The sequence below is a fragment of the Panthera leo genome, chromosome B4 (genome assembly GCF_018350215.1).
Source record: "Panthera leo isolate Ple1 chromosome B4, P.leo_Ple1_pat1.1, whole genome shotgun sequence".
Lineage (NCBI taxonomy): Eukaryota > Metazoa > Chordata > Mammalia > Carnivora > Felidae > Panthera > Panthera leo.
Window position 1 is genome coordinate 64,313,500 of NC_056685.1, and position 18,035 is coordinate 64,331,534.

The 18,035-nt window shown below is 38.1% G+C and overlaps 1 protein-coding gene across 5 annotated transcripts in view; it reads left to right on the top strand.

Moving 5' to 3' along the window:
- The window catches only part of BICD1 (BICD cargo adaptor 1), a 245,582-nt gene extending 228,291 nt beyond the window's left edge, over positions 1-17,291 (top strand). For 3 of the 5 annotated variants that reach the window (XM_042946222.1, XM_042946228.1, XM_042946227.1), the window contains 2 exons: positions 11,225-11,310; positions 16,848-17,291. In XM_042946222.1, the coding sequence (XP_042802156.1) occupies positions 11,225-11,310; positions 16,848-16,935 (174 nt within the window). In that variant the 3' untranslated portion in view covers positions 16,936-17,291. Of the gene's footprint in view, positions 1-270; positions 280-11,224; positions 11,311-16,847 lie in introns of all 5 variants that reach the window. The other 2 variants (XM_042946229.1, XM_042946224.1) reach the window with 2 other exon arrangements.
- The last annotated feature ends 744 nt before the right edge of the window (positions 17,292-18,035 follow it).

Below are 18,035 nucleotides of genomic sequence, written 5' to 3' on the forward strand. Positions count from 1 at the left end.
GGGAGTACCATCCCTGGTACTCTGGTCAAATGGCACCCAAGACTGGCACAGATGTCACAGGGAGGATGCTGTTTAGCTTACCTTGCACACCGGTTTCTGGCAGCCCACAGTCACGGCTCCGCCTCCATTCATATGTCCTTAAAAAAAAACAAGTATAGATTAGTTGCTTACTCTGAGTAGGTATTTATGGAATAAGCCGTTATGTAATGACACAGAATCAGTTAAACATACATTTTTTTTCTCTTTTTATGCACTACTTGACATCAAAAGCAAAAAGAGGTAAGTTGGCTATAAACCTGTAGGTGAACCTCATTTTCTTTAATAGATTTATTCTTGAGTAGCTTTGCTTCAAACAAGTTTCCATAAGTCAAATACTTTTACATTAGGAAGCTTGTCATTGTAAATCCTTATTCTTTGATAAATGAATAAGCACCTTCTGTAAACCTGGATTTTAAAAATATTTAATATTTAAAGATACTGCTTTTCCTTTAACCGAGTTATACTTAGGATTTAATTTGCTTGTGAGGACATAGTGCATTTTGTAACACTTGGTTTAGTTTGGGGGTTTCTGAATTGTTTCCCCCCCAAAATATGGATTACATCAGTATTTCTTCTTTTCTAAGAAAAGTGAAAAAAAGCCAAGAAACAACTGACATTGGTGAACATCTATAATTTTCAGATCCATCGCTTTACAGAAGAGGATGCCCTGAACCTCTCAGAATATTTTCTAGTGTTGATTTTTTTATGATGAAAAAACATTAAATAAGAAAATCAAACACATTTCACTGAGTGGTGTCTCATATATTTTTCTTCTCGGGATATATTTTTAAAATTGACCTTTTTGGTGGGTTTTCGGTGGTAGTTTGTTTAACTTATTTCTCTCTTGTGTCTTTTTGGTGATGAATTAATTTGACATTTCAAAGGTATAGCTGGTCTTCATCTGCTACGTGCTATTATTCACTTTGCTGAATGAGAACAGACCCATCATACCACCTTGAGTTAACTCTGCCAGCTAACATTGTCCTTGGGAAGGTCATTTCTGAACAAAAGGCTGTTTTCCAAAAGGTGTCTAATTGGTGTAAGAATCTCGTAGCAAAATGTACTTTTACCTCTTGGTGCCACTGTATTTCATCCCCCTCCCCTCCTTTATCTTCTGTCCTTCCCACCGTAGGAGTTGATTACACATGTGTTCATGGTTTCATTATACATTGTTCAGGAGCAGAAGGCTGACTATACTGCAGGGCATTTTTATATTTCTCTTTCGCAAGGTTTGAAATAAAAAACAGATTGTGAATATTGCTTTGTTTTATCAGCTAGTTATATGATATCCATGAGGACAGCAGATGGAAAGCTGGGTGAAAGTTTTTGTTTAATCTATGATGACTGAAAGGTCTAAAGATGCTCCCTCTTCTTCGCAAGTCATGCTCTGATTCTACATCATTGAAGACAATTTTAATGCTTGTCACCAAAATGTGATAAACTATATGCAGTTGTCATTTGTATGAAGGTGGAGCCAGTTTAAAGATGTTATCGGGTCATATGTTTGCATTGTCTATATTGAATTTTTTCTATGTATTTCAACAATTCTGTCTTTACTGTTCTCTGGAAAATTTTAATGAACAATGATTGTTTCTATCAAGGGTATAAACATGTCATGGAATTTGCTGTGTTAAACACTGATGGAAAGATAAGGCTGAAGTGTCTGGTGACATGAATTAGCAGATTACACTCCTGAGTAGTCAGAAATAAGGCTATTGTCCTATCGGTGGATACTTTCAAAGAAACTAATGTATTAACAGGATATGTTGTATGTTTAGCAAACAGGGATGAGATAGCCAACTCTATGTGTTTGATTATAAAATGCTAAAAGTTGATTCACAGCTATCCATTTTTATTAGTGTCAATGTACCTTTAAGTTCATCATTAGACTTTTACAAATATTTCAACTTTTCTTAATTACTGTTTATATTTATGTCAATGTTTCTATTTCATGCTCTCCTTATTATTTTTCTTTATATAATGTTTCTACTTTAAATATTTCTTTTTTTTTTCCTAAATATTCTGTATGTCTGTTTTTTTCAGTTTATGTGTATAGGCATCCATAGGACTATTTAAGCGTTCAAGCCGTTACTATTAGGAGAATGTATTTTGATGCTTCTTTCCATGAACTTTTCTGTTAATTCACTAACACACTATTAATCATTTTGTAGATTTAGTGAGGAATAATTTAGTATTGATGTTATTTGGCACACTTTAAATAATGGCACTTAAAAATTATTTTCAAGATTTATACATCCAAGCTTTACAATTATCAAAGGACAATAATTAATCACCCAGTATCACTAAATTAGCTCTAAAACCTCTATCAGATAGTATTTCCTCCTTCTTACTTCTTTCATTAGAAAGATGATGACAGGAATGCCTAATTATAAACTCTCCCCTCTTCAAGTGGATCCATCAGACAATGCATTAATGAAGTACTAATAAACAAATCCAAGAATCCTTTAGGGAAGATGAAATCAGTATATTAACAAGGATTTTTTCACCACATGCATCCCCAAGCAAACTATTGTGGGGAAACGAAGAATTATAAGAATGATAAGACAGGGTTCTCTCTCTCTGAACCACGTAGAGTGACCAAGGAGATTAGACATACTTCAAGGACAGCAGTGGTCAAAGCTGTATACAAAAGGAGTTTAGGGGAAGCAAATGCTTCCCCCTGGGTGGTCAGGAATAAAAACAAAACTTGTTATTTCTGAATGGTCCAAGAGAAGAGCATTTCAGATGAATGTAATGATAGGGGCAAAAAAAAAAAAAAAAAGAAAAAAACCCAAAAGAATCATTGTCAAGATGATTTCATCATATGGTCTATCTTGGCTTTTTAAATTTTACTGTTGTCAAAGGCATTTACTTAGTTACTTCAAGCTGAAAACCTCAAGGTCACCTTGACTTCTCCCCATGGTGTTCCTCATGTGTAATCAATGACAATTCCTGTCCATAGACCTGGGCTATATGCTTTCACAGACATTCTCTCACCTGGTCTGCAAAGTTGTATTTAATGTCCTCACTTAACAGAGAAACTGAGGCTCAGAACAGTTAAGTCACTTCTTCGGTGTCCCTCAGCTACTGTTTGGTGGAGTAGGATCTAACCACAAAGGTCTCTCTGATGGACTTTAAATCTCATGCTGAAATGGAGGAAAGTTGAGGAGCACAAGGGAGAGAGAATGGAGAATGAAGAGGAAGGCAAGGAGACCACAGAATTGCTGCAGAATATCATTGGCAGATGGAAGAAAATTATCATGATTTACCCATTATCCATCCCCAAGGATTGTTGTGTAAAGCCCTCACTTAAGACCTGGCTGTAGGCATAAGTATGACAGTAACTAATCATGAGGAGCATCTTTGTGCTGTTATCTGCAAATATCCAGAATTCCTGTGTTTGGGAGGCTTTTCTTTAATAATTATGCAATTTTTCTAGAAACTTGTATTCTAGAAAATACTCAGATATCATATTCTGTCATCGGTTTAGTTTTCGCCAATACCACTGATTTGACCACTTTGGCATTTAAAATGCTTTTTTGCTAAGAAGAAAGTCTGCAGAAATTCGAGTACAGATGTTCATTTAGAATTTGTGCTTCTGGCCTTTTGTATATGTCTTTTTCCCTGAGTTTCCTTGAATTAAACCTTATTTATTTGTCCCAACTCTTAGACTGTTTAGAGTTTGGAAAAGTTTAAGTTCTCAGTTTACTTAGACTAGAGAAGTACTGGTGACAAAGAGAGAAGAGTAGGGGTGCTAACTGCTTCCACTTTGGAGCAACTACAGAGGCTCCATATTAGTTTGCTAGGGCTACCATAACAAAAGACCATAGACTGAGGGGCTTACACAATATACATTTATTTATTCATCGTTCTGGAAGCTAGAAGGCCAAGATCAAGGTTGGGCAGGATTTGTTTCTCTGGAGGCCTCTCCCCCTGGCATGTAGATGGCCACCTTCTCTTCACATGGCCTGTGTGAGCCCATCCCTGGTGTCTCTGTGTTCTCTGTCTCCCAATCCCTTCTCTTCATAACGCCATCAATCAGATTGGATTAGAGCTGACCCTAACACAGCAGCATTTTCACTTAATGACCTCTTTAAAGATCCTGTTTCCAAATATACAGTAGTTACATTCTGAGGTAGTGGTAGGGCTTCCAACATATGAATTTGGGGTGACAAAATTTAGTCCATTACAGATCCATGTGGCATTCCACTGGGCTTCTGTTCTCACTGTGCTTCCCTCTGCAAGGGTGCAAAGAACATCACTTGAACCTTTCTGATCCTCAGCGTCCTGATATCTAAAATGAGGATCATGACAACCAAACTCAACTGAGTTTTGTGAGCCCAAAAAAGCTTTTGTTCACTATAAAAATCTTATGGAAGGTACCCATGCACAAACTCCTTAACCTCCCTAGGCCTCAGTTTCTTGTTTGCAAAATAAAAATAAATCCAATCTCTTTTAAGTTTTTTTAGGGATTAAAGAACTGTTGCATGCAAAATGCTTAGCCTAATGTCTGCAAATACACAGTACTTACTGAATGTTCCATGTTACCATTATTTCTCATCCTTTCCTCTTCCTTCTGCATTCCTTCTGCCTACTCTTCCTTTTCTGTCATGGCCCAAATCCCAATTAGTGACTAGTTTGGAAGCATATGGCCAGGTGTGCGGAAAGAAGAACGAGGGATATCCTTTCATCTCTCATAAGGGCACAAAAGAGGATGTCTCTATGTTTTGATCATTAACTAAGGAGCTATTTTAGGACAATCTGTAACTATCTCTGTTGACCTTCTGTTTAATAACTTTCATCGTTAAACATTTTTTTTCTACTGTTAATCATCTGTCCTCATTGAAAGGTCCTTAATGAATATTGACCATTTACTCCAAGTAGGTAAGATTTTTGTTCCAAAGTGATATCCATTTGAAAATAACAGTAATATCATTATTTATGACAGCAGTTGTTTAAGTGGGTAAATTTAATTACTGAGCCCATCTTTCTTTAACAGTCTTGGAAATAGTACATCAAGTAGACAAAGTGATTAACTGTCTCACCAAGAGGCATGTTTGCATTTGTATCATGATTTTCATTTTCCCTGCCATTTTTGAAGTATGTGAGTTGCCATTTGTAAATGAGAAGGGGAAAAAAAAGGAAAGCACACATACTATTCCTTCCCACTTTTCTTGTCAGAGGAAAGATGCTAAAAATATCATGGTCTTATGAAAGATGAGGAAAATGTGCTCAGGGAGAATATGGAAGTGAGAAGGTGAGTTCCTAGATGAGTCAGAGAAAGAAATGTGGAAATAGAATTTTTATATAATGGAAAAGAAAGATATTTCTCTGATCTGTAGACCAACAACCTTGAGGCTGATTCTAGGGAAATTTCTGGAAGCTGATGGGTTTCATATGCTCAGTATAGAATAGGGATCACTAACAGCCAGCATGAGTTCATCAAGAATGACTTATGCTAGACTTATTTTCATTCTCTATCTTGTAAGATCAGGAAGAGTGGTAATATAATATACCTGAATTTTGGCAAACAACTGACCAGGTATTTTATAATGTTTTTTAGGATAGAAAAATTCTAGATGATGTAATTGTTTAGGTCCGTAACTGGTTGAAAGACATCTTCAAAGGGCCCAAATTCATAGATTGGTATTCATGACATAAGGTCTCTACTTAGCCTGACCCCATTATTGGTTACTAATCTTGGATAAAGATGAAGATATCAAGGTCATGATTATCACATTTTCTAATTTGAGGGAGAAATAACAGGGAGAGGACGTTACTATACTAGATGACAGAATAGGATCTAAAAGATGCATCAGGTAGAAAAAGGTGAGACGTACTGGAGATAAACATAAAATTAAAAGTATGTGAAGGGCACTTGGCCGGCTCAGTCGGAGGAGCGTGCAACTGATTCATCTCAGGGTCATGAATTCAAGCCCTATGTAGAACTCACTTAAATAAAACTTTTTTAAAAAGCACATGAAATATCGCATTGGGATTCCAGACACCCCAAGTACAAGTTGGAGGAAGCATAACTGGATGGCACCCTCTGTAGGCAAAGTGAGCTCATATGAAACAGTGTGACACATCTGCCGGAAAAAAAAAAAAAAAATCCATGCAGGCTTCTGCTCTTTGAATAGAATCAGGGTATCTCAAATGAGGCAAGACTGCCAGCCCACCCCGCCAATCACATCTTATCCCACAGGATTTCCTTTCTGAATACCTCACTTTTAGAAGATTGTTGCATAAACTGGAACATGGTCAGAGAGCAAGGAGGCGAGTGAGGGAAGTCAAAATTGGGTCCTGTGAAGAGGAATTTGCATTATTTGGCCCGAGGAAACCTCAGGGGACAGGGAATTTTCATAGGAAGATGTGTAGCACCTGGCGGAGTCTGTGGTCATAAGGGAAGGAGATGCGGTATGGAAAATAAGAGCTCATGAAACGATAGGGATGCATCAGTTCTCAGGTCTGGAACCCCAGGGGTGGGGAAGGCTGGCCACTCTGTAGGGGACCATTTGCCACAAAGAGCTGCTGCTAGGCTTCCCGCAGAGCATCTGGCACCAAGGAAGCTGTCCCTGCAGCTGCAGGGTCCTCACCCTCTCACCACTGCCTGCTGAGCCCAGTGTGGAGCCAAAACACAGAGGCTCTCCCTCCCTCCCCAAACAGCCACCAGGAGGCTCATGGGACCTTCTAAGGCATTGACTTTTTAAAAAATTTGTTCATATTTCTAAGTTGCATTAGGAAGTTTAAAAGTAATAGAAGCCAGAGAGGAAAACCCTATAACCAGACTTTCTCTCCCTAATCGTTAATTTACAGAAATTGCATATTATCTCCATTCTTGCACCCTTGATCTTGCTTTGTGTTTTGAGGGAATTGGTTGCCTTCAAATTACTTTGTCAACTATCTGGTGAAGTTCTTATTTTTTTAACTTTTTTTTTAATGTGAATTTATTTTTGAGAGACAGAGGGAGAGAGAGAGAGAGGGAGAGAGAGAGAGGGGGAGAGAGAAAGCATGAGTGAGGGAGGGGCAGAGAGAGAAGGAGACACAGGATCTGAAGCAGGCTCCAGGCTCCAAGCTGTCAGCACAGAACCTAACAAGGGGCTCGAACTCACAAACCAAGAGACCAGGACCTGAGCCAAAGTCGGCCACTTAACCGACTGAGCCATCCAGGTGTCCCTGGTGAAGTTCTTATTTATGTTTCTTTGACTCTATGACCCCGATATTTTCTAGAGGTAGCTAGTGTCAATTTGAGAAACAATCAGTCGTGAGTAGAAAATAGGCCTCAGCATCAGAAAAGTCTGCCTGTTTTAAATACTTGCTCTGCCACTTTCTACCTGTGTGACGGTGAGCAAGTTAATATATATGGTGATCGTGTATTAATTTAATCAGTGAATGTTTGTGGAACACCTACTATGATGTCAGTTCTGTATTTGTTGCTAGTGCATGAAAAATGTTAAAGGAAAAAAATAGCCTCAGGGTATATGAGATTCTGATACCGTTCCCATATATCAAAAATACTTATTTTCTTATGGCAGGAATAGTGAAAATAATACCTCCAGAGTGTTGCTAAGACTTAAAACAGATAACTAATATAAAGTTCCTAAGAGAAATTGCATCATGTTGATTCAGCGAATAATTTCCTTTCTTCTTTCTCCTTCCTTTTTTTTTTTTAACTTCCTTTCTAGTCGGCTTTGTTTATGGAGGAATGTCATACAAGGGTAGTCTTTATGTGTATACCAGTATAGATCTGTCAATGCTTTAAGCTATAATATCCCTTATTCATCTGCCCTTGAGGTACTAACAATCTCTTGAATATGCTATGACGTGTCTCAGGCCTGTGACCTTATGAACATACAGTGTTATCTAGTTCAGTTCTGAACATTTCAAATATTTTAATTTTGTGATAAAAGATTTTATTACTATTAGTAGACACCATAAACCATTTATAGTTGCTAAGAAGTGCTTTGGCTAACTCATCATTTTAGGCATCAGCCTAGATGTTACAACCTCCAGGAAGCATTTTCTGACCATTTAGACTCAGTTAAGTATTTCTGCTCTGAGATTCCTACATTTTCCTATCCTGGAAAGCAATGCACTGATTTGTGTGCAAATGCAATTCAGCCTTTGGCTTATACAATCCTGGATTCAAATCCAGCTCCACCTCTTGGTGGACTTTGGCTAGTTACTTAACCTAAGTCCTCCTTTCCTCATCCATCAACTGTGATTAATAAAACAGGATTACAGGAGAGCATGCATGTTAGGTGCCTACCCGGTGCCTGGCACATGGTAAGCAATGAATAAGTGCTGGGTGGTTATCATCATCACCATCATCATCATCACCATCACCATCACCACCGGCATCATGACACTTACTGTAATTGCTGGTTGAATATGCTTGTTTTACCCAATGGGCCAGGGACCATATCTTCTCTGTTTTCCTTTTGTCCCCAATGCCTAACAGATTTGAACACATACTCAGAGTTTAGTAACTTGATTGTTGAATGGTTGTGATGAACTCAGGTGACAGTAGTGACTCCTGGAGTACTTTAATATATCCTGCGTGAGTCACATAATTGTCATCTTTTATGCCCTCAAAAGTAAAGGGATTTTCCCAATCCCCAACCCACCCACTTCATTTTAGAAAGTACATGCTAGTACACATCCCACTGTTCAGCTGGGCTAGATGTATATGTAACTGGAAGGCTGTCAACCCAATAAGAGAGTTTAAAAAAATTTTTTTTAATGCTTATTTATATTTGAGAAAGAGAGAGAAAGAGTGCACAAGTGGGGGAGGGGGAGGGGCAGAGAGAGACGGAGGCAGAATCGGAAGCAGGCTCTAGGTTCTGAGCTGTCAGCACAGAGCCCAATGCGGGGCTCGAACCCATGAGCCATGAGATCATGACCTGAGCTGAAGTCAGACGCTCAACCGACTCAACCACCCAGGTGTCCTGAGAAGAAAGTTTTAGAAGGCAAGTCAGAGCAATATGGCTGTTTTTCAAATTTTATTTTTCCATCTATCACCATATTATTTGTGGAATTTACTTTTTAACCTTTAAGGACAACACTTGCTAAGTACTTATAAATAACAAGTGCAAAGTAGTAATGATAATGAGCCCAGAGGTGAGGTTGCTACTAAAGTAGAAAAAACTGATACTACAAGTGTAAGGAATATCCACCACTTATTAAACAATTCATTAAGGGAATACACTGTGGTCCTGCTCATCTGCTTGCTAAATTTTATCACAGAGCATATTTTGAATGAATAATAATTTGTAACTACCTTAGCAAAAAATATTTCTATTGTAAGGGAGAAATAGGAAAAAATTTAGACCGTGTAAACGCTCAAATTAATTCTAAGGCTTGTCATTCCACAGAGGCCAAAATTTTTTAAAAGAAGAGCTTTACCTCCCTGGAAATGGAAGACATAGGGCCAAATTCCAGAGTGGTTTTCCCAGTGTTCACTTTCATTTCCATCCATTGTATTTACCCAAATACACCATAGGAGGGCAGCATTCTCCTGGTTAACTTAAACAAAACTGCTGATCGTATCAAAATCATTATCTGAATTAGCCCAAGACATCCCTAAATTATCACTTAGATCAGAAAGCTGTTGGAAAAGATAAAAGGAGCATGAAGGAATTCATCCTTTAAGACTCTGAGTTTCTACAAAAGGGAATCATTGAGTTAATCAAGCTGCAAAATGAGAAGACAAAGTTAAAGGAAAGAAAAAATAATTCTCCAAAGTGGAGAAAATGGAAATATTTGTTACATTTGAAAGACTTTTACTAACTATGATAATCTGAACACAAGCTACTCAGTGAGAATCAGATCTCATTCTTATTAGTAAGCAATAATTAATAAGCTACTCTGCAACAAAGACCACCTGTGAAAGGCTCCCTTCAGTAATGATGTTCCCTTGAATGAACTCAAATCAGGCCTGTCTACTTAGCATCACAGACAGCTTTAGTGTGGTTTCAATGTTGTAAGCAAAAGCATCAGCAGTTTTCACAAATTTTGGTATTCTGGAATTATATAAGCAGGTTTTGCTGTATTGAGAACATACTGGCTTTAGAACAAGTGATACTTAGACACAAGCCTGTAAATGGAAATTTCAGTGAAGCCTCAATAATTCAAGACTATAAATCATGATTTTATAATTTGGCTTAAATATTATCTTTATAACGTATAAGGAAAGAGGTTTGCTAAGCAAATCCATGGTCTAAGCAGTTAGCAAAAGGACATGCTGCAATTATTTGAGAATAATTGAATTTTCAAGTCTAACTCTAATTTTGCCTTTTTTGCAAAATCTTTTTGCAGAAATATGACACATGCATGTCTAACTAACTTCTCAGGTGACAGTCAGTCTGGTGCTAATAAACAGACTATTCTTTGATTATTTTAGAACACCCAGTACACGGTGGGAGTAGATGATTAACATAACTGATCAGCTAACACATGGAGTTTCACTAGCTAGCATTTTGCCAACCTAGTGTGAGTAATATTATGTGACTTTAAAATGGCAAAAATATAACAAAAGTGATTCCCCCATTCATGCTATCTTTCTCTATCAGTCCAAGTTACTAACAATTAGCTTTTGTAATGAACATTCTAATATTTCGGCTAGCAGTTCTTGCTTTTGATTAATAACATTATCAGAAAACTGTAAAGATGACTCTTTCTCTGATATCTTCTTAATTATGGAAAATATTGTATTGCATGCTTTTCTCAATGTACCTATGGGATTGACAATATGCCCATGTGTTCTGACAATAAAGGCAGTTATCTGAATGTATCCCATTTTGGAAAAGCAGACCTAGGTGCAAAACATGCAACTACCATCAAGTTCAGAACTTGAAGATCTTTCATTATATTAATAGGTCCCTTATTTTTAGATGTGTCCAGATACCAAATATGAATGGCCACATATGTTCAAAAGTACTTGAGAAATCTCACTAATTGTGAGATTAATTGTGAGACTAATTGTGTCACTAATTTTTTAATACTGTATTTAAATAAGAAAAACATCTTGTCTTTTCTATTGGCATCATTCAGGGGGGAACAAAGCTTAATCCAGATGTTTCAATGAGAATGCACATTCCTCACTAAATCTCTCAGGCAACTGCTTTAGTTACTGTTACTAACACGATGCTCCGTCATCTCTTTGTATACATGTCTAATTTATCAGTTTCTTGTAGATTGTCAGCAGCCTGCTGCCTCCGTACCGCCACAGTGCTCACAACTAGCCGGGAGGCAAGACTGCCCAACTGTCAGGTAAATTTGGATGTCATTTCTCTTCTCACCCAGCTGCATGTCAGATCCATGGATCCCAAGCTCTCCTTTCTAACACCATAATTTCCTATCCATGATTATATTTGCTACATTGTATCTCAAATATGGGCTACGCTAACATACACTGGATACCTGAAGTCCACGTGTACCCGATGGAAATACAAGAGAGCTAGAGTTTATTTTACTGGCTGCCAGTGGGTAGACTAAGGGCTGCCTTCAGCTCCCTTGTGTGAGTAAATAGTTGAATTAGTCCAGTGGTTCATTACCTTCCCAAATATAAAACCTGGAATTGTTAGGATGTTTGCCCTACTTTTTCTTTTGCTTGTCTTCTGTCCTTAGAATATAGTTCTCAGGCAAAAAAAGCAAGAAGAATAGAAAGCATATCTCATGTCTGTGGCAAGATAACTTTATGAAAATGTTTCTCTTTTTTCTCCACCCACCATCCTCATTAAAACTGAATTTGAAAGCTGGAGAATAACTTACAATTGGCATTTAAAATGAATATTTGCAGTGATAGTGCCCTTTATGTGAGATTAACTGAAGAATTTTAAAGACAGCTTTACATACTCCCTGGACACTAAGTTGGAGAGTTTGCTGACGACTTCTGTTCCAATGAAAGCTTTACAAATCCATCATGAATTTACCTCCATGTGGCTGCACTCCCACTCAGCATCAGAGCGCCCCCCTCAGGACCTCACATTCTTGTGGAATATTTCATCTCAGTTACTTGGCCTCTGATGGTGCCAAGTTTTTGTAGTCTGGTGCTGCTTGTATAGTCTACTTATTGTTCTTTCCAGATTTTAATTTGTGCTTTGCTCTTCTACCAGGGCAAGGCTGGTTTTGAGCAGGGGCAGGTCTAATTGTATTTCTACATATGTCAGAACTAGATATCAGTAGCTGGCTGCCCGTGGCCATGGGTTAGAGCCAGGAGGACTGGGGAGCCATAAGTGCTCCCCAGAAATACAGTGGCAGCCAAAGCCCCCATGTGACTTGGTCTCCAGGTGGTTGTCCAGCAAACTGTAGAAGTGAGACGGGGAGTTAGCAGGAAACGGTGCACGATTAAATAGGCCCCAAGCCAGTATCTCCTGATTGATGTCTAGTCTGCCAACAGGATTCCAGCAACAGGATTTTTACTTTAGAAATATTCTTTGCTAACATATAAATGCCATTTTATTACAGCAGCCAACTGTAGAGTCGCTTTAATTGTGTAAGTAATTGAATATAATTATAAATGTTCACACCCAACCTAGCAGGACTCTGTGTGTGGAGTGCTGAAGGGGTCTTAACCCGCAGTCCATTCTCCACCGGGCATCCCCACCGCTCCACCGATGTTCAGCACCTGTTGATTACAGGAATGAGTGAATGAGCTCTGGAGGCAGATAGTTTGAGTTTAAATCCTACCCCTACCACCTGCTAGTTGTGTAATTGTGGAAAGTTGCTTTTGCTGGCTCAGCTTCTGTGTGTGTCTGTTGTTGTTTTGTTTGTTTTTTTCCACTTATAAAGTAAGGAAGAGAATAGTTTTGAGGGATTCTGTGAAGCACAGGCCTGATGCACACCCAGTGTGCTCTCGATATCTATTACCACTACTAACCATTCTCAGTACCTAACTGTTCCTCAAGGCAAAGGCCTGTGGTCTCTTTCATAACTTCTCTAATTTGCTTGTGGAAAGTGTGAGGAAGCCCACGTCTTATTTATTTATTTATTTTTAATTTGTTTTAATTTACATCCAAGTTAGTTGGCATATAGTACAGTAATGATTTCAGGAGTAGAATCCAGTGATTGATCTCCTACGTAGGAGAAGTCTACTTCTTTAAGTGTTTCAAATGGGTAAGGAATGGAAAGGCTAGTGGTGAAATTTTTTGCATTGAATTTTATTTCACCTTCCTTTCTTTTTCTTAGGAACCAGTTTGACTAAATGGTTACCTGCCCCAGTTCTGTATCTTCTGAGTGTACAGAATTTAGGTTGTTTGCTACACCCTCACAGGGATTATTTCCTTTAAAGAAAAGCAACTTAATGAATTACAGATGTTTCCAGTTTCTACCCATGTGAATGCAGCATGGTCCAAGCTTCCGCTGTCCCTTATTGTGGTCCACACAGAGAAATGATAAAGTACATACAGACCTGAAAGACTGTCCTTTTCAGAGTCACCGAGATTATGATCGTCTTTCTTCCCACCCACACCTGCTGCCAAATGGCTTGAATTTGATGCCCTCACTGCTCTTTTCACTTCTTTCTGGCAAGAAAAGTTAACAGCCAACGTTTGAATTCTTACCATGTACCTGACATGTGTTCAATTCTTTACAGTTTTTAATCATTACAACCCCCAAAGGTAGGCACATTTACCCCACCCATTTTTAAAACAGGACACTGAGGAGGAGGAGGAGGTCACATGACTTCTCTGGGGTCACCCATCCTGGAAGCAGTTGAGCCCAACGAGTCTGGCACCCATGGTCCCACCACTACAGTACACACCAATGTGCTGCCAGGAGATGCTCACCGATTTTAATTCTGCTGTGATGAGCATAGAGAGCATTTAAATCACCCATGTTGATGCTTTATCCCTGCCTGGAAAAGGAATGTTCATTTCATAGAAACATGAGAAATGAAACACACTAACAGTGTTGAGTAACCATACATCAGTGTTCTCTATCTCTGTTTCTCACAATGAAAATTATCTTATACTTCCTTCAGCTTACATAGGTGTTCAAATAACTTTTTGGGCATATGGTTTTGAATACATGAGCATTTTCCTCCTATTTTTCATATATGCTTTCTACAGACTGATTCCATTATAGAGCTAAGTTATTGAAATTGTTTATAGATGATAGATATTATAATATGGACAGAGTGCCCAAGGTGTTGCAGCGTTGGATGTAATATTTAAATATATGCAGATGTTTCTTATTTAGCACTTCTCCCCTTCTATCAAGTAGTTGCTTATTGGGACAAAAAAAAAGAAACTTTCTGAAGAATACCCATTTTTATATCTTAACAATAGTTTCCTAAGCCAACTGTTTACAACGTGATCTACCTACAAAAAGTAGGTTCTTAAATGGTAAAGGTTGAATAACAGGTGGGTTCCTGAAGGTGTTTAGCCGTCAGAACTCAATACATTCTGTGCCTTAAATAATTAGAACTTCTCTAATATTTATATCTAAGAAACAATTTCTTAACCTGTAAGCCAATGTGTGATTGCATTTTTATGGAAATTTAAAATAGCCATAGCGTATTATAAAGTATTTATGGGGGTGCCTGGGTGGCTCAGTCGGTTGAGTGTCTGACTTCAGCTCAGGTCATGATCTCACTGTTCCTGAGTTTGAGTGGCGCATCGGGCTCTGTGTTAAGAGCTCAGAGCCTGGGGCCTGTTTCAGATTCTGTGTCTCCCTCTCTCTCTCTCTGTCTCTGTCTGCCCCTCCCCTACTCATGCTCTGTCTCTCTCTCTCTCTCTCTCTATCTCTCTCTCAAATAAACATTAAAAAAATAATAAAAAAGAAATAAAGTATTTATGATCCCTCACTTTACGTAAAAAATCTGAAATAATGAACAAATTTTGAAATCATCATGAATAGCATAATGTCATGGTGTTGGGCCAAGCGGACCATAACTTGGAGTTAAGCTGTTGTAACACCCTTCAGCTGGTCAAGCAGAAATGCTTGTCTTCTTTGATGAAGAAGAGTATTTGAACGACATGGGGCCTTCAAACAGCCGTCTTGTGTAATGTGACTACCCCATGCTGCTTGCCACAACTTATGTTGAATAATATGTTTCGTTCCCCCCAGAAGAAACTTGTTCTTAATCATGCAGATTTAAGAGAAAGAAGCCCTGTTAGGTCCATGGGAGAGTCTGTCTGCGGAGTCTGTGTTCCTCTGCCATCTGACTCTGTGTGGAGGATGGAGGAAGACTTTTGCCATGTGATATTTTTTAGTGCTTGTGTTGAAGCTCCAGCTCTCCCAGGCTCACCTACCATATTTTAAAAATAGCTGGGAAAAATCATTGTTATCGCTTGTTGCTCTTACCAATACAGAAGAGCACCTCTCCTCTGAAATTAAATTCATAGCAGTTCAAAGAGTTTGGGAGGTAAAGATGACCTCAAGCAGATCGGTATTTTACATAATTATAATTTTGTGTTAAAATTCAAGAGATATACTTGAAGGATAATCTCAGTACCAAAGGTAAAAAGTATTTTTTTTAACGTTTATTTATTTTTGAGCGAGAGAGAGAACACGAACAGGGGAGGGGCAGAGAGAGAGGGACACGCAGTATCTGAAGCAGGCTCCAGGCTCCCACCTGTCAGCACAGAGCCGGACGCGGACCTCAGACTCACCGACCGTGAGGTCATGACCTGAGCCAAAGTCAGATACTTAACTGATTGAGCCACCCAGCTGCCCCAAGATAAAAAGTATTTTTAATGGCAATTTTTAATGAATTCAATGATAATATTAGCTTTAAAAACTATGATTAAATAAATAATAATACTCATAATCATGGTAAGCCATGAATAGTTTTCTCAAATATTACTCCTGACATAAATGAATTCTATGGTACTGAATTTTATAATATATGAGGGAAAAAGCAGAGTGTTAGAAAAATGCCCATCTTTTTCTATTAAAAAAAATCCCCATAGTGTGTGTTCCCCTCCATTAGTTACCTTTGAAAAGGTCTGAACTCCAATGTGTTTTATAGATTTACCGTAGAAAATTCAGTGATTTCACTTCCTTATCCTGCAAGACTATTCATCAAAACATTGATGAGCCTGAACATTTATGTGTTCATTTAAACTGGAGGCTCTCGGAAGTGGTTGTTTGGAAGTCTGTATTATATGCTCATCAAATAGGAAATTTTAAAACTGTCCCGTCTGATTGACACCGCTAAGCTAAAGCAAGCAGTGGCAACCTTTAGAGCAAATTAGGCTTCCATAGACAAAGGACTTATCCTATGGAATCTGGATCTACCAGAGAACTGAAGAGTTCTCTAAAGCCTTGGTCCAGCATTGTCTGCATTCCCCTGGAACTTGTTAGAAATAAAGATTCTCAGGTCCCCCCTCAGAGCTATCAAATCAGAATCGGCATTTTACCAAGATCCCAGGTGATTGGTGTGCGCATTAAAGTTTAAAAAGAACTGATTTGAAGAAATCTTGCAAATAACCCAAAGACCTGACGGAAACGAGACTGTGTGCAGAAATTAAAGAGCAACATTGGGGGAAGAGTTATATATGTCCTTTCCCTACCACATTTTTCTTTTTCTTTTTAATTTCTTTCTCTCTCTCTCTCTCTCTCTCTTTCTTTCTCTCTCTCTCTGTCTCTTTCTTTCTTTCTTTCTTTCTTTCTTTCTTTCTTTGTACTGTTTTGAAAAACTCCAGTCGTCTTAGCATGCTTTAGATTTAAACCGTTTATTGTGCAGAGTTTCTGTTTCTGTTTTAAAATTTTCTGTGAAGAGATTGTGTCTCTTTAACCCTTACAAGTGTGCCTGGCCCCCTGTACGTGTGTTTCTTGCTGACACGCTTGTTTCTCATTTTCAGTCCTGACATAGCTCTCCCTGACGAGCAGCCACATTCCAGCCCGCAGTGCGCCCCTCTCCACTGTCTCTCCAAGCCTCCTTACCCCTAGTCTCCATCTCCCATGGACGAATATCTGAGGTGAATGCTTTGTAACCACACACAGGATACTGCCCAAGATCCCGCGGGTGTTTTCTTCTCGGGTGTGAGAGGTAGGATTGGATTCGTGTTCGTCGTTTTGGAAGATGAAAGAAAGTTAAGAAGAATAACACAAAGCACAGACTCCAGTGTAATGAAACATTTGATGGTTTCTCTAAGTCACAGACAAACCTCTACAATCAAATGGCTATGGTTAATTGAAAGCAAGAAATAAAAGGAAACAGGAACCGTGTATCTCAGATGGCTGGCTTTACCTCGATAGCATAAGAAAGACCTAAGACAATGTAAAATACATAGATTGTAAAATCATCTTTCCTTGTACTTCTAATTCAGCTATAGAAGTCGATTCCCATATTTTTTGTCATCAATATTTATTTTATACTTTATTTGCCACATGACTTATGTCTATAAAAATCATTTCTGTGAGAGGTGAACTTAATTCATTTATTTTTAAATACACATAATTTGCTCAATTAAGTATGAGTTTTAATTTAGTTTGAAATCTGGAATTGACCAGACCATGGTCATATTTCTTGCACAAAATAATAAATGAGGTGCATCGGAATGTTAACAATAACTGTATTTTGCTGCTACACTGATATTGTTTATGTGCTTATTTACATTGACTGCTGGTGGTGTTTTTTTTTTTTTTAACTAGAATTCTTTACTTGATTTTATTAAGTAAATCTAAGAAAGACTATGTTATGATTCACTGACTTACTCAACTTTTGACAGCATCTTTAATTTTTTAAAACTGCAGACAAGTAGATCACTGGTGCTGCTCTCTTGTGTGTGTGTATGTGTGTGTGATAATGTTAAGGAAGCTAAATAACGTTAAGGGGGAAAAAAGCGTGTTCATTTAAAGACCAGATTTTTTTTTTTTTACTTTCCCAAATTCAGGGTCCTTAATCATGAGTCTTTCCTGCAAAAAAGGTATCAAACTGGGAAAAAATATACTACACAGATGTAAGTTAGCCTTTGATTAATTAATTTACCCAGAAAGTGTTCAAATTTTGATTAAAAGTGTATGTTTTGTTGTTGTTAGGTTTTTTC